The following is a 13780-nucleotide window of genomic DNA, read 5'->3' as shown; positions in this document are numbered from 1 at the left end:
GTCCCTGAGATTCACCCCTGCCCACCTTCCCCATCCCAGCGTGCTCACTGGTCTCTCTTTGTCTCATTTTAGAAAGTGCAAATTGTTGTGACTGTTTTGGACTATGACAAGATTGGCAAGAACGATGCCATCGGGAAGGTCTTTGTGGGCTACAACAGCACCGGCGCAGAGCTGCGACATTGGTCAGACATGCTGGCCAACCCCCGGCGGCCCATTGCACAGTGGCACACCTTACAGCCCGAGGAAGAGGTAGATGCCATGCTGGCAGTCAAGAAGTAAATTAAATTAAATTTAAATTACACACACACACAAAAAAAAGAAGAAGCCTTTCTGCATTTGCCCACATAGTGCTCTTTAGCCAGTATCTGTAAATACCTCAGTAATATGGGTCCTTTCATTTCCAGCCATGTGTTCCTGACACAGATCACTTGTACTTTTAAAATCCTGTTTTAATTTGCACAACTTTTTAAATGTAGAGAGCCCTCTAAAGGCGCTTCATTTCACCACTGCCCCCCCAGATCTACTCTTCTTTTAAGCAATATGATGTGTAGATAGAGCATGACAGAAATTATTTATTGTATCACACAGTTGTATATATACACCAGTATGCTGAGAATTTATTTCTAGTTTGTGTATTTGTATGTTGTAAGCGTTTCCTAATCTGTGTATATCTAGATGTTTTTAATAAGATGTTCTATTTTAAATTATGTAAATTGACTGAGATATAGGAGAGCTGATAATATATTATAGGGTAACTATTGTATCGTCTGCATTCCAGAAAAAAAAAATTCCAACTTGTAAGGCACTAGTAGTGTTACACTGACATCTTAAAGGACAACTTAAATCTGAGCTTTCAGCTGAACCATTCTAATAATACGCTGCGTGTACACAGTGAATCTTGGAGGGGCAAATCCCATTTGGTAGACTTCTTTCACAGGCAACTTAGCATGATCTGAGCAGCTCCATGGCTGACCTCAAGGAAACGTAGCCAGAAGCCAGGATAGAATTTTTTCTGTATATAGTCCAAAATGAACACACAACAGACTGAAATGGCTTTAGATTGAAAGTTGAGGAAGCAGTTCCATAGGAGGTGACAACTTCATCTACCACCTGAAGTAACAGCATTGCAGGGCTGTGCAGGGCTGGGGGTGGGTGAGGGTGGGGGGAGATTCAGCAGTCATGACATGCTGCCATGAAACCAAGAGTAGCTCTCCATTATCACCTTTATACAAAATTTGCATACTGTGAATTCCATCCACAATTTCACATGATAATGAGTTTGCACATTAGACTTTGTAACAAAATATTTTATTATACTAACTCAGATTAAGAAGGAATGCAGAATATTTTTTAGACACAGCCGTGTGAGTTTATTATACAAAATAGTTTCATGGTAAACAGACAGTATTGTAATCCCATCAGAAGATGACAAAATTTAGCCATAGTTCTAAATGCACTTCAAAGTAAGCCAAAAGAGAACAGCTAGTGACCTTTTATATACTATTTATACTTAAGTTTTAATTTGTCCTTTAAAAAAAAAGTGAAAACAAACAAAGAACAAGTTCTAGAAAACTGAAGCAACCTCTTCTGTATACTAGATGCTCGTTTCAGGAGGAGTTTTTAAATGTTTTCAATGTTATTATGTAGTAAATGGCACTATTATGAAGCTATTAGTCATTCCATAAGAGTCTTGAAAGACTGCTCTGTGTATCACTGTGACTGCCGTGTGTGCTTAGAAATGTAGTTTTCTCAGTGGATAGCAATCAATTTATTCCGTAGTGATATTGTAATAATACTGCCATTCCCTTCTACTGCACTGCCGAAGGACCGCATAGCGCAAGCAGTTCTAGTTATTACGGACCAATTTAGAACTGGTGAGCTATGCAGGGGACAAGGATGTTATATAGACTGGGTTGACCACGCAGCATTTTGTCAAGCCCTGTGCAATATTCTACGTTTCCAACTGCCCTCCTCCCCCCCCTCTATTGTAGACAGTCATCTTACGACTAGACAGCATGTCATCTCAGCTTGTAGCATCTCATCAAGTCATTTAGGGCATCACTTCGATCTTATGTACCATCCTTTGAGGCCCCTTGTTTATCTCCAAGCTGTGAATATATTTATAGTGCTTTGAAGATTAATTATTTTCAGCATCACAAGCTACCCCAGAAATGCGTAATTGCTATACCTTTTGGAGGGAGGCATGAGATGTTAACTATTAATCATCTTATCATTTGTATCTAAAACAAATTATTGGGGGGGAGGGGGAGAGGGAAGAAAAAAAAAAGGTGGATGTGATCACAGAATTCTGTACTGAAAACTAAATTCTACAGCCTGCTCCAAGGCTCTGCTCCTAAGGGAGGTGTGACAGTCCGAGGGGTCAGTGAGATGGCCGAACGCCAACATTTTCAGTACATTGGGGTAAAGGAAGCAGCAAAGAAATGGGAGGAGAATAAAAAAAAAATCTGAATCGCTCCCACCTCCAAAAGTAAGAATAGCAAGACCCATTTTTTCTTTTTTTTACATGAAACACGGAAAAAACACAAGTGAGACATTTTCTGATCTAAACAGGCGCATACATGCAAAGCATCAAGCTGGAGTACTTTAAAATCTTTACCTTAAGGACCAAACCCCACCAAAGAGAAGAAGAACTAGACAGACAGATTCCCAGCATGAGAACAGATATTCAGCTTCATGATAGCAACTTTAAGTTGTTCATTCAGAACAGCTGCAGGTTCAAACTGCCCGAGCCGCTGCATTGTGTTAAGGTATTCTTAATGCTTTCTCTTCCTACACTGCCAGACTGAATGTCACCATAGAATTGGTTTGTAATGTACTATGATTCTCAGAGACTGAACCTGCTATATGACCAAGATGACATTTTCATCCTCAAAGAAGCCACATGTACCTTTCTGACAAAGCTGTGTGAAGTATTAGAATCTGATGCTGTAGAAAGATCCTAGTTGCCTTTGTGTATATTTACTGCCTGCTTGAGTGTTTCTCTGTGTGGGTTTTCTCTGTATCTTGTAGAAATGTTTGGGGTGTTTTATCCTGCCATATCGCTCGTGGCCCACGAGCTGACAACTTTAGCCGTATTTTACCTTCATTTTTGATGAGGTGGTTTATATTTTGTTTCACTTTGTGTAGTGACTTCCCACAGTAGTTTTCCAATTGTCGTTAAAATAACATACATATTACACAGATATTCAATAAAAATGTTTTATTTCCTGTTGATGTTTTAGTGTTTCTCTTCTGATTTAAAGTTAAAAGATTGTTTTTTCACCCTAAACTTTAGCACAGCCATAGTCTAGCAAGTTTTCCAAATGTAACAGCTGCTTCACCTTCGGAGGTGCTGCGAACCGCTGCTTTCCCCAGTATGTCACAAGACACTGAGCCGCAGCCAGGAGTTCGCCAGTAGAGGAGTCTTCATCTCTATGCAGACCAAGAAGTATTACCCTGTTTTCCCAAGGATTCCAATTATTTGGCCTCCAAGAATATCACTCTTTATCAAAACAAAGGCTAGTTTCTATATAGTGACAAAAACGCCAAGTAGCGCCCCATGCAGTACTCTAGTGACTTGCGTTACAGCAGTGGTAGAGGTTTCGGTTTGGAGGGAGATGGTATATTTCAACCTAGATGCGTGAGCTCCTTCTAAGCTGGCCACAAAATCAAGCTTCTTGCAGCCTTAAAATCATTAAATAAGAGATTAATACTGTTTATGGAAAAAACAATGTGGGAGGAAGTGAATCCACAAATCAAAAATGATCAAAACAACATTGTGCTATGAAGCAATTTAAGTTCCTGAGCCTATCAAGAGAAACAGCCCCCCAAAACTGTAGCCATGTTTGTTTTATATAACCATTTTCCGCAGCAATCCCTGTTACCCTGCTCTCAAAGGAAATACGCCCATTCCTTTCAGGAACTGCATTATGGTAATTACTGAGATGTACTCTTTTAGCCACAGCCATTGACTGCACCAAGGCTTACTGAAAATTAGTACAAGTATTTTGTAAGTATTTCCAGGGCAGACCGCTTTCCCTATTCCCCCTACTCAGCATGTGCTCTCTTTTCTCCCAGCTGTTTTTTTTCCCCATCACCTAGAGTCAATGAGCACCAAACAGATGAGATGCCGCTTCACCTTCACTCTCTCAGCAAGCGAGAGCAAGCCAACATCTCCAGGAGGCTCTCGGTGCCAAAACAAGTTTGAGAGCAGTTGCTACAGACCTGCAGGGAGGTGCTGCCTGTTCAGTCTGCAGAAGCTGAGGTGACACTCCCAAACCTTCACTGACCTTCCCTATCAATACCAGCAGGCACCACATTATGGAGCTAGAAGATGCTGCTAGTCCTTTCTGCTACGAGGTGGTCCTTCCTTCGTCATCCAAGCTGCTGCAAGATCAGACCAAGCATGTACTTCCCTAAGAGCAGCAGTTTGCTTAAGAATAGACTCAAATAGTAGGCTATCAATGTAAATAAATAAAAACACTTTGATCCTGTACATATTGGACATTTTTGCTCATGTTGAGAATACCAAAATGACATCTTTGTCAATCAAAATGAGTTCTTCTAACAGAGCAAATCAGGTAAAGCTAGTGGTTACAACTAATGTAAGGAAAAATGCTTCATATAATAGCTGTTATACTAAGTGAGAAAAGCAGGAAAAATTACCGATTTTATTCAGCTCATTTAACCCCTAATCAACTGTCAAGAAAAGCATTCTTCCCAACTGACAGACTCAGTTACCAAAGCAAAGGATCTACATCTTTCGATCACTCTTCACATCATGAGTCAATGAAAGTTAATTGCCTGTTATTTATGCAAAGCAAGAATTAGATCATTATATTTTCTGATTACTCTAACAGTCAATTCCCTTATTTATTTATGCATTAGCATTTTCACTCTGGGCTCCCAGTTCAGTTTTTTATACACAAACTGTCCTTCTTTTCATACATCTAGCAAATTCTTGTCCAGCCCCTATTTTTAGCATCAGTTAGAAGCCAAACTTTGTTTTGGTTGCTGTCCAAAGGTAAAAGAAATTATATTGAAATATTTTTCTGTATATATCACAAAGAAGAATTTTTTCTTACACTGCTTTGTTTTCTGTGTTTAATGATTGCTTTGATGGCACCTTTTTTTTAAATATATCTCACAGTTTTACCCAATCTTAGTTACGTTTACCTTATGTGCAGTAAGTCCTTTTACACTCAATATAGAGAATACTTTTAATATTGCACAGAAGAATGGTTGCAACAGTACGTGACAAACTAGTGCAGGGAGAAATTTAACTCTATAACTGACACCTACACAATATTTTCAGACACAAGAGACATACTAAGAAGTTTACTTAAAAATCTTGCTGCGTTCCATCTAAAAAGAAAGTTCTATAGATTAGAGGATGTTCTAGAGATACTTCATGGTGCTTATGAAGAGGCCAGATATGCCGGAGGGGTGAAGAGTCTTCTTCCAAGCTTTTTGGGTGTGGAGAAGATGGAGGGGCAGGTGGTTTAATCTTTTTGTTTTATGCATGCACTATGCCAATAGCATAGTGAGCTCTTAATTAGTCATCTAGACAAAAAAAAACAAATAAACAGAGTTTCATCTTCTGACAGAACCAGACTCATCATTTTGACAGCTCACATTTAATTTCAGTCAACCATTTCAAAACTTTGTATACTCTATTATTACTTACAAAAAACAACGAAAGCATTCAGTACATGATACACTAGTGTCATACACTAAAAAGAGGCAACATCAGGTTTTGTCAAAAAATCGAAAGACCAATGCACAAAAGTGGCAGAATATTCTCTGATCGGCTGAACAAGATTATCCCACAGTCCTGCACAAATCTCCCAAATTTTACCCTTGTTCTTCCAGAGACCAAGGACAATTCCCTCCTTATTCATCAGATACATATACTTGCACTTGCTCTAGGTTTCTTCTTTTGTGTCTCTCTTTCCTAAGAAGAGCACCCACTATCACTAAGAGGTTGTTCCAAAACACTGAAAATGGATCTGTCATCGATGAACTCCAAATTGGGCTTAGGATATATTTGTCTTCTCCCGTAGACCACTGATCACAGGGAGGAGGGGCTGTGGCTGTAAATCCGGACTGAAAGCATGACAGTTTGCAATGTGGCATGTTACGCTGAAGTCAATTATTTCACGCTTAGTCAGAAGCTCAAGTTATCATCCGCTCATTCTCGCCAAAGACAGACTCTGAGGCTCAGTAACTTACATCCCGCTCAAGACATTTTCTTCTTTGCAAAACTGGCAATATTATTAGACCTACTTTTTGGAGATATTCTCTGTGACATTCACAAAGTCAAATGGCTTTTGTGTATTTTCTTTCTTTCATATAATAGGTTGCCTCCATTGCTTAACTCAGTTCAGCATTTCAAAGCTAACTCTTTGAAGTTTTTAAAAGTGGCTAAATTGCTTAATTGGCTCTAACAATCTCCTTCTTGCTTCAGTAGCCTCTATCAAACTTCTTATGGTTTCATTCACTCCTCTCCAACCCGACACCGTGATCTGTCACTGATAGACAAATGCCCTAATGGAAGGTTATCAAGGAAATTAAGTAATCAGAGGGTAAGTGGTAGAGTTCTTTTCATGGATTAGAAATCGGTCAGAAAAAAACCCAAAGATCAAATGCGCATACTTCAACACAGTATAAGATTAACAGTGGGGTGTTAAGAGGTTCATTGTTGTGGCTGAATATTTATTAATGATCCGGAAAACAGAGCTGAAAGATGAGTTGGCAAAATTTACCAATGGCATAAAATTGTTTCAGCTGGAACAGATCTAAATTATGAGAACTAAGTATTCAGACAGGCACTTTAACCCAAATATTATTGTTCACTTCTTCCGGACAAGCTGTGAACAAAACTGTTCTTGGAGATGACAGTTAAGAAATCAGAATGTAGGAGAGCTGTTCAAGCCATTAATGACAATGAAGGCAGAACCTCTTTTTGTTACAGGAATTAATAATAGAAAAAAAAACAGACTTTTCTTCTCAATAGTTTCCAATGATACACATGAAAGCATATGATGAAGCTGGAGTACAAAAAAGTTATTCAAATTACTAAGTTCACATACATTTTTAAACTTCATGCACATTATTTGGAATATGTTTAGTTATAAAAATATTTTGCAAATCCATAGGACATGTCAGTACATCCCAGCGCAGCACTGCGTAGAGGTACTGTGGTTATATGAGCTGGTATAGAACAAGAAACTCTCCACAGCTGCTGAACCAGGTAAGTCTCTGTAGCTCAGACACAGGGTGTAAAAAAGATCTGAGTCTCTGGCAGGAAAAAGCTGTGAGAAATAGATCAAAAAACAGCCAATCTTGGGGAAAACATAAGACATTTATGGAGGTTATTAAAATTAACAGAAAAATAAATATGGGGCAAATGAATAGATGCTTCCTAGCTACAGACTTATAACTTACTAGAACTAGAGCAAAAGTATCTAGCTACTGACTTGTACCAGAGCAAAGATGATTCCTATCTAGGCCACATATTGTCTTGTGTTTGAGCCTTTAATTCTCCAGAATAAAAAATTGAGAAGATTCAGGAAATCAATGCTGCTTTGCTTCATGCTTCAGAAAAGAGACTTTTTCACCATGTAGAAAATGGCATCTCCCCATCCAGTCCAGTATTGAGGAGAATTGCTTAATGCTTTCACTCCTTGGATTTAACATGACCAAATAGCTGCCCAAAGGGTTTGAGCACCGTGACAATAATTAAATCTGCAGTAATTAGTAATGCAATAATAGCAAGCATGCAAAGCAAGCAAACTTCTCTAGCTGACATTTTAAGTTCAGATAATACAGGGGAATAAATGGGGGGAAAATGCAGGAAAAAAAGGAAATCACTGCCAAATCAGGGGACCAAATCTTCATCCCTTGCCATACTGGCCCAGGACCACATAGTCTAATTTGTTTTTGTCTTTCCCCATGTCACTGGACTAACAAGATCTCTTCTAACTTAAATTTTGATCCCATGTTTGTTACTTGTTTGTGTTACTTTTACAGTGTTCCATCACCCAGCTGAGCACAAACTGCTTTACTGTTGATTCCTCTCATCCTTTTCCTTGCTCCACTTCTGCTTAGCCAGCTTCTCTTTCCTTTCGAAAATTAGTCTCTGTGCTGAATTCAGCTCCCCAACAACCTCCTAGAAACATGGATTTGTGGCTAAACCCTGAGTTTCAAAAGCCTTTGCAACCAATTAATACTTGTTTCAAGGTATAAATTAGAAAGATGCTACAATGATTAATCATTTCCACAGTATAATACCTTTCCTGTACACACACAGTGTAAAACATACCTTTTTCATGATCTTATAGTATATCTTATTAGCAAGGATGAGTCATACCAGCACTTCAAGGAAATGCAGTGGCTCTTCTGAAATGTGATGGACAGGGCCACACCGAGGGCGGGTTTTTTCCCCTCATACCAGAAATTCTAAATCAGTCCCCACCAAGACTTTCGTCATCTCAAGTGCCTTCATCACATCTCCTGTAACCCTTTCCCCAAGACAGGGTGAACGCTCTGGCTTCCTAGCACCACAATGCAAGCACATTTCGTGATAACCGAGGGAGCTGGCAATCAGTATGAACCACACGTTGGCCTCAGCCAGTCTCCTCCCAGCCTTGTTTGAAGCTGGTAGCACAGATACTTCTCCTTTGATCACATGCTAAGAAGGACTGTCTCTACCCTTGGATCAACTGAGGCAGGTTTGGTTCACGTTCTCTCTTTAAGGTGTCTCCCCCAAACAGGGAGCAAACTTTTGCTCACACCACTATGCCATATCCATTTCCAGTTATCTTAAAAAGCAAAACTAAATGACACAGGGTAGATAACAAATGCTACATGGAATGTGAATACAGCTGAAGTAAAAGTAAACTTACTGGAATCTAGATTTTAAAATAAATTGAAAGAATAACCGAGTTAAAAGCATTAATTATTCAGGAACCCCTTCATTTTCCTGATAGCCAGGCTATCTGTTTTACAGTATCTTCACTTTCGTTAGTACTTGTGTGCATTAGTTATCTTCTGGGTGACAGCTACATAAATCCTTTCACGCTCTTGATATGTTCAAGGATAGATGAGAGGCTCCTTCACAACAGGATATTTCATGTCCCCGCACAATTACACTACATGTTCCTTGACTAGCAGCTGTTCAATATAAATATGCACTGGCACACTGTATTGCTCTAAAAGATAGGTCGCCTCTACAGCTAAGCAGCAAGACACCATTCCTCACTGAGTATATTACATGGCACATACCATAATTTCCTACTTCATTTACACTCACATTGTTACCATGTTTGTCTTCTTTTTTTCTTAATGTGGACACCATATGCAATTGGGGTCCATAATCTGGGCACCTTGGCATTACTATAATACAAATGCTAGAGATACAAATGCTGAAGCCAGCAAAAAGCTTTAAGATCCCTAGCTTTTAATTTTGCAAATATGAAATTACAATTGACATAATCTGCTAAACAATCATTTTATCGTCAGTCAAGCCATTTTATGCAAAAGATCTCGGATTTTCAATATGCTTAAAGATCGCTGTACTCTTCCTTACTCAGAGTGTAAAAAAAAAAAAAAAAAAGACAAGATTAATGCCATTTCCTGATCATCTCATTAACAATATATTTCCATACTGTAGAACAGCCACTTACTGTGACATGGTTCTGTAGAGTTGAGTGAGTTTTCAAAACCCTGCAAAACCCTTTTCCTCTGAACTACTTATCAGACCATTAGAAAACATTTGATCCTGGTAATTGTCTAGAACAGTTATTCATGGAGTGTACTTCATCTTATTAGCAGCAACGTGCCAGGAAAAAAAAAATCTTGGGAATTACTGATCTGGCTAATACCATGAAATAACTGATTCCTAACACATTGTTCCCCAAGATCGTCTGGGAAATATAGTCCAAGGTTAGCTCTAGGTGTAATAACAGAAAGCAGGGACTTAGTAAAAAGCCATGATCTATTTGCTTAGTTTGTGGATACAGGCAGGCAGGCAGTTTTCCTGTATTTAATAACTACAGCGCGTGTAGCCAAGACGATGTAAGGCCAGGTCGTCCCCTTCGCTGGCATTTCAGGATGTTACTAGAAGGACACTGTCTAGGGGCAGCAAAGGACCTCAGCTTGGGCAGAACAAGATTTTGCACCAGCTCTTTTTGCTTCCCTTCCCTCCCTACTGGGTGTAAAAGGCACGCAAGGGAGTTGGGTCAGAGTTTTACTGGTAAAGGTAACAACAAGGAGCCAGAACATTTCTACTTCATAGATGTCTAGTGTTAGTCAAATCAGTCTAGCGGCCCTCATCACCCACTGCCTCTCACCTGCCAAATGTTCTGGAGTGTTAGCTTAACATACCCACGTTTCTGGCCTTCAAATGAAAGACATAGATAGACATCTTCTAGACTGTATGCTGATTCTGTAAATAAAAAGCAGGGGAAACACTACCGTCAAATGTTCCCAACTATAAAGTCAAGTTCTTTCACCACTGGCAGCATTGGTACCCAACTGTAAGATGTTTGCTGTATTTTCTTTCCTGCTCTGCAGTCCAGGGCTGCATTTCCCAAACCTTCCGGGACCCCAACCATTCTTCCAGCTCCAGTTGTGCTTTTGCTGGGCTGATAGTCCCAGTTAAATGAACTTCTTCTGTGTTTATGAGCTAATTAAATAACTGCTGGCCTGATGGGCAGAAGGCTACATTGTAACTAAGGTGATCAAGTTTTATTCCTGACTCTGTGAAATGGCTTTTTTTCAAGGAATCTTGTGCAATTTACTTCACCTTGCTGTTACCTCTGTTTCCACCCGTGTAACTAGGAAACAACGAACACATCGGCTTTTCAGCATGCATAAACCTTGATGATCATATCTAAACAATTATTTCAGTAATGAGTTGGTAAGCATCATTACTCTTTTCCTGTAGACAGAAATTGAATGCCACATATTTAACCTGAGATCAGCTCTGCTCCACACTGGGATGCAGCCATGATAAGGATTTTGGTCGTGACTCAGCTCAAACCTTAAGAATATCTGGACATGTTCACTGAGCAGTAAAGTATCACTGAAGTGTTTTTAGAGATCTAACAAAGCTACAGACTGAAACAGCAGCACACTTCCACATTAGAGATGCACATCATGTTAGTTGGTCTCTACTGCAAACAAAAGCACTGTTTTCAAAACTAACCGTTGTCTTTCCTGAGCAACATTTCCTACCCACTCCCAAATAAGATTTATGCCAAGGTAGAGAAATGGTATGCCATGAGCAAGCACTATATGCATTTCATTGCTCACTCAGGGTCGATTAAGATCAGAAGCCTGATTTCTAGACCCGGAGCATTTTTGATCTAGAGCATTGCAAAGCCAGGTTGTTGAATTATCCCTCCTTCACATTCAACTGTCAAGCTGCAACTTTCTTTAAATTGAGAATATTGTTTCCTTATGCTTTTATCATGTTACTCAGATTTCTTCCTCTTAGTGCAGCTGTAGCTCCACTTTGTGGAAGATGACTTGCAGGGCATTCGAATTTTTTCCACGCACTTTGCTATATTTCTTCCTTCTACCTAGCTGTTAAATATACCAAAAGGAACTGCAAAATACAGCAATCAAGAAACTGAAAGAAAATGCATTTCCTACTTTTCTAGATAGGCAGCTATGGAAATTGTCTGACCACAGGTCCATTTCTGCAAAGGAGAAAGAAGATTTTTTTTTTCAACTTGTTCAGTATCCTGTTGAATATTATAATAGAAATTAATTTCATCTCTCAGGAAATTTTCCAGCTTTAGAGTTAACATTGAAGCTGAAATTGCATCATTTTGAGTGTCCAGATGCTACAGTTACAAATACTTTCAAAGGTATTTAATAATAGAAATAGTTAATTGTGAGTTCTTTTTAAAACCTGTTTTCCACACAATGGAAGAGGACGGGATTTCTGATAGGGCTACTCATTGATTTCACTGAACTGAAATGATTTTCCAAGGATGTCGTTTGGAACAGACTTTCTTAAAAAAAACTTCTAGTACTTCTGGATGCTGCAAAATTGGTTCAGTTTGTAATGAGGGTGGGAGTTTAAAACATCTGACTGTAGGTGTCCATATAGAGGTGTCTACATGTGCACCAGATGTTTAATTCCTACTGTAGATGGTGGAGATTTGCTTAATACACACAGAGCAGGTTTCAGTGCGATTTCAGTGATAAGGCAGTGGGAGTGTCACGCTGTCATGCTATGAATGTTCAATAGCAACAACTGAGACAGTAATATAATAATATAAAAAAATGATGTTTATTTCCTCACACAAGTTCTTGCATTAGTAACATCCATTAAAATAATGCGATTACTAATTTAGGAAGGATAACACAAAACCATCAGTTACTAATTTAGAAAGGATAACTTGAAACCGTCAATTACTGCGTTATTAATTGGAAGGACTGCTTATCCCTGCTTGAAAGCTTTCTTGTTCACTCTCCTAGCGAGAGGGCTCTCAACCTCGAGGAGTTACCTTAACCCAGCGTCCCAGGAAAAGGGGAGGGGGGGGATACTCACGGTCCAGCCGGAGAGGATGGTCAGGTCACGTTCCCGTCCCTGCTCAAACTCTCCTAGCTGCCAAGCCTCTTTTTATACGGCTGGGGCTCTGGGCAAACACTGCTTTCGCTGACTTTTAGCAAGTTTCGCAATCGCAGGACTGTCTGTTTGTCTGCTCGGGAGGACCCTGCTGGCGAGGCAAGACCACAGCACCTCCGTATTGCTTCTCCCCTCCCCGGGGGTGCGTGCAGGTTGCAGGTGGCAGGCTTCACTTCTCCAGTCTTGTTAATCATTCCGCAGCCTTGCGCGTATCAGTCCTTGCGCATATCGGGTGGTAGACGACTTTAGTCCCGTTAAGTCCTCTGTTCAGCAGCTTTGCGCACGTCAGCTCTGGTGCTATCAGTTCTTCTGCATATCAATTGACAAACTTCAGTCCTGTTAGCTCTTCACTCGCCCGCCCGTCAGGGAGACCACTTTAGGGACCCGCCTCTCTCTCTTGGCTCCGATGACTATACCGGGAACTGAGGCACGCTGCGCTCATGCAGATAGCTCTAAGTGGGCATCCTGATTTAATGTTGCAAAATAAATCTCTCTCAAAACATCCAAAGTTACCTTCTAAGGAGTTGGTTCTGCATGGGATAAAATGTTATTCTGGCACTTAGCTCTGAAGAGATTTCGAAATGATGTAGGAACTCTTCTCAAGTGCAGACCACATCCTGCGCTTCAGTGGAGCATGCTCTCTTAATTGTGAGTTCATGTCATGTCAGACTGTGCCAAGAGCTGTAAAGCCTTACTGAGTGCTGGTCACGTCAGTTTGATCAAAACTGCATGCCATGTCAGAATAATAGGAAGAGAGAGGAGCTGGATTATCCTTTTAGCAGGTGAGGGCATTATCTCAGCTTTGGAGTTTAGGGCCAGTGCTTTTAATGCTTTGTAGGCCGTACTCAAGCCAGATCCAGTAAAAGAAGTGAAAGCAGCTATGGTGCTTTGAAATGCTCACCCATGACTCTGTTGTCTTGGCAATTTCATTTCAGTGATGATCTTGTCTGAGGAGTAAGTCCCAGCTCTATGTGAAAAGTAGGATATAGAAATATTCTGAACAAGCTTTGTAAGATGTTTCAGAGAGCAGAAGGGTAAGGGAAAAAAGCAACAAGATCATTTGCCATGACACTGGAAGTGCTGAGCAGGGTACTTCAGCTACTACTGCATGTGGAGCTCTGCAGACTGCACTTAGCA

The 13780-nt window shown here is 40.0% G+C and overlaps 1 protein-coding gene and 1 long non-coding RNA gene across 2 annotated transcripts in view; one reads left to right on the top strand and one right to left on the bottom strand.

Moving 5' to 3' along the window:
* SYT1 (synaptotagmin 1) overlaps window positions 1-3234 on the top strand; it is a 360397-nt gene extending 357163 nt beyond the window's left edge. Inside the window, exon 11 of the mRNA XM_067313026.1 lies at window positions 73-3234. Coding sequence (XP_067169127.1) covers window positions 73-279 — 207 coding nt within the window. The 3' untranslated portion in view covers window positions 280-3234. The remainder of the gene's footprint in view (window positions 1-72) is intronic.
* Window positions 3235-5089: 1855 nt separating this feature from the next.
* On the bottom strand, window positions 5090-13112 carry LOC106488579 (uncharacterized). Its single transcript, XR_010886614.1, has 3 exons — window positions 12566-13112; window positions 11659-11705; window positions 5090-5562 (listed from the first exon to the last, which is right to left on the bottom strand). It is a non-coding gene; the product is annotated as an uncharacterized lncRNA (long non-coding RNA).
* Window positions 13113-13780: the final 668 nt, after the last annotated feature.

This window comes from Apteryx mantelli, chromosome 1 (genome assembly GCF_036417845.1).
Source record: "Apteryx mantelli isolate bAptMan1 chromosome 1, bAptMan1.hap1, whole genome shotgun sequence".
Taxonomy (NCBI): Eukaryota; Metazoa; Chordata; class Aves; order Apterygiformes; family Apterygidae; genus Apteryx; species Apteryx mantelli.
Note: the sequence above shows the minus strand (reverse complement) of the source record. Positions and strands in the feature narration are given on the sequence as shown.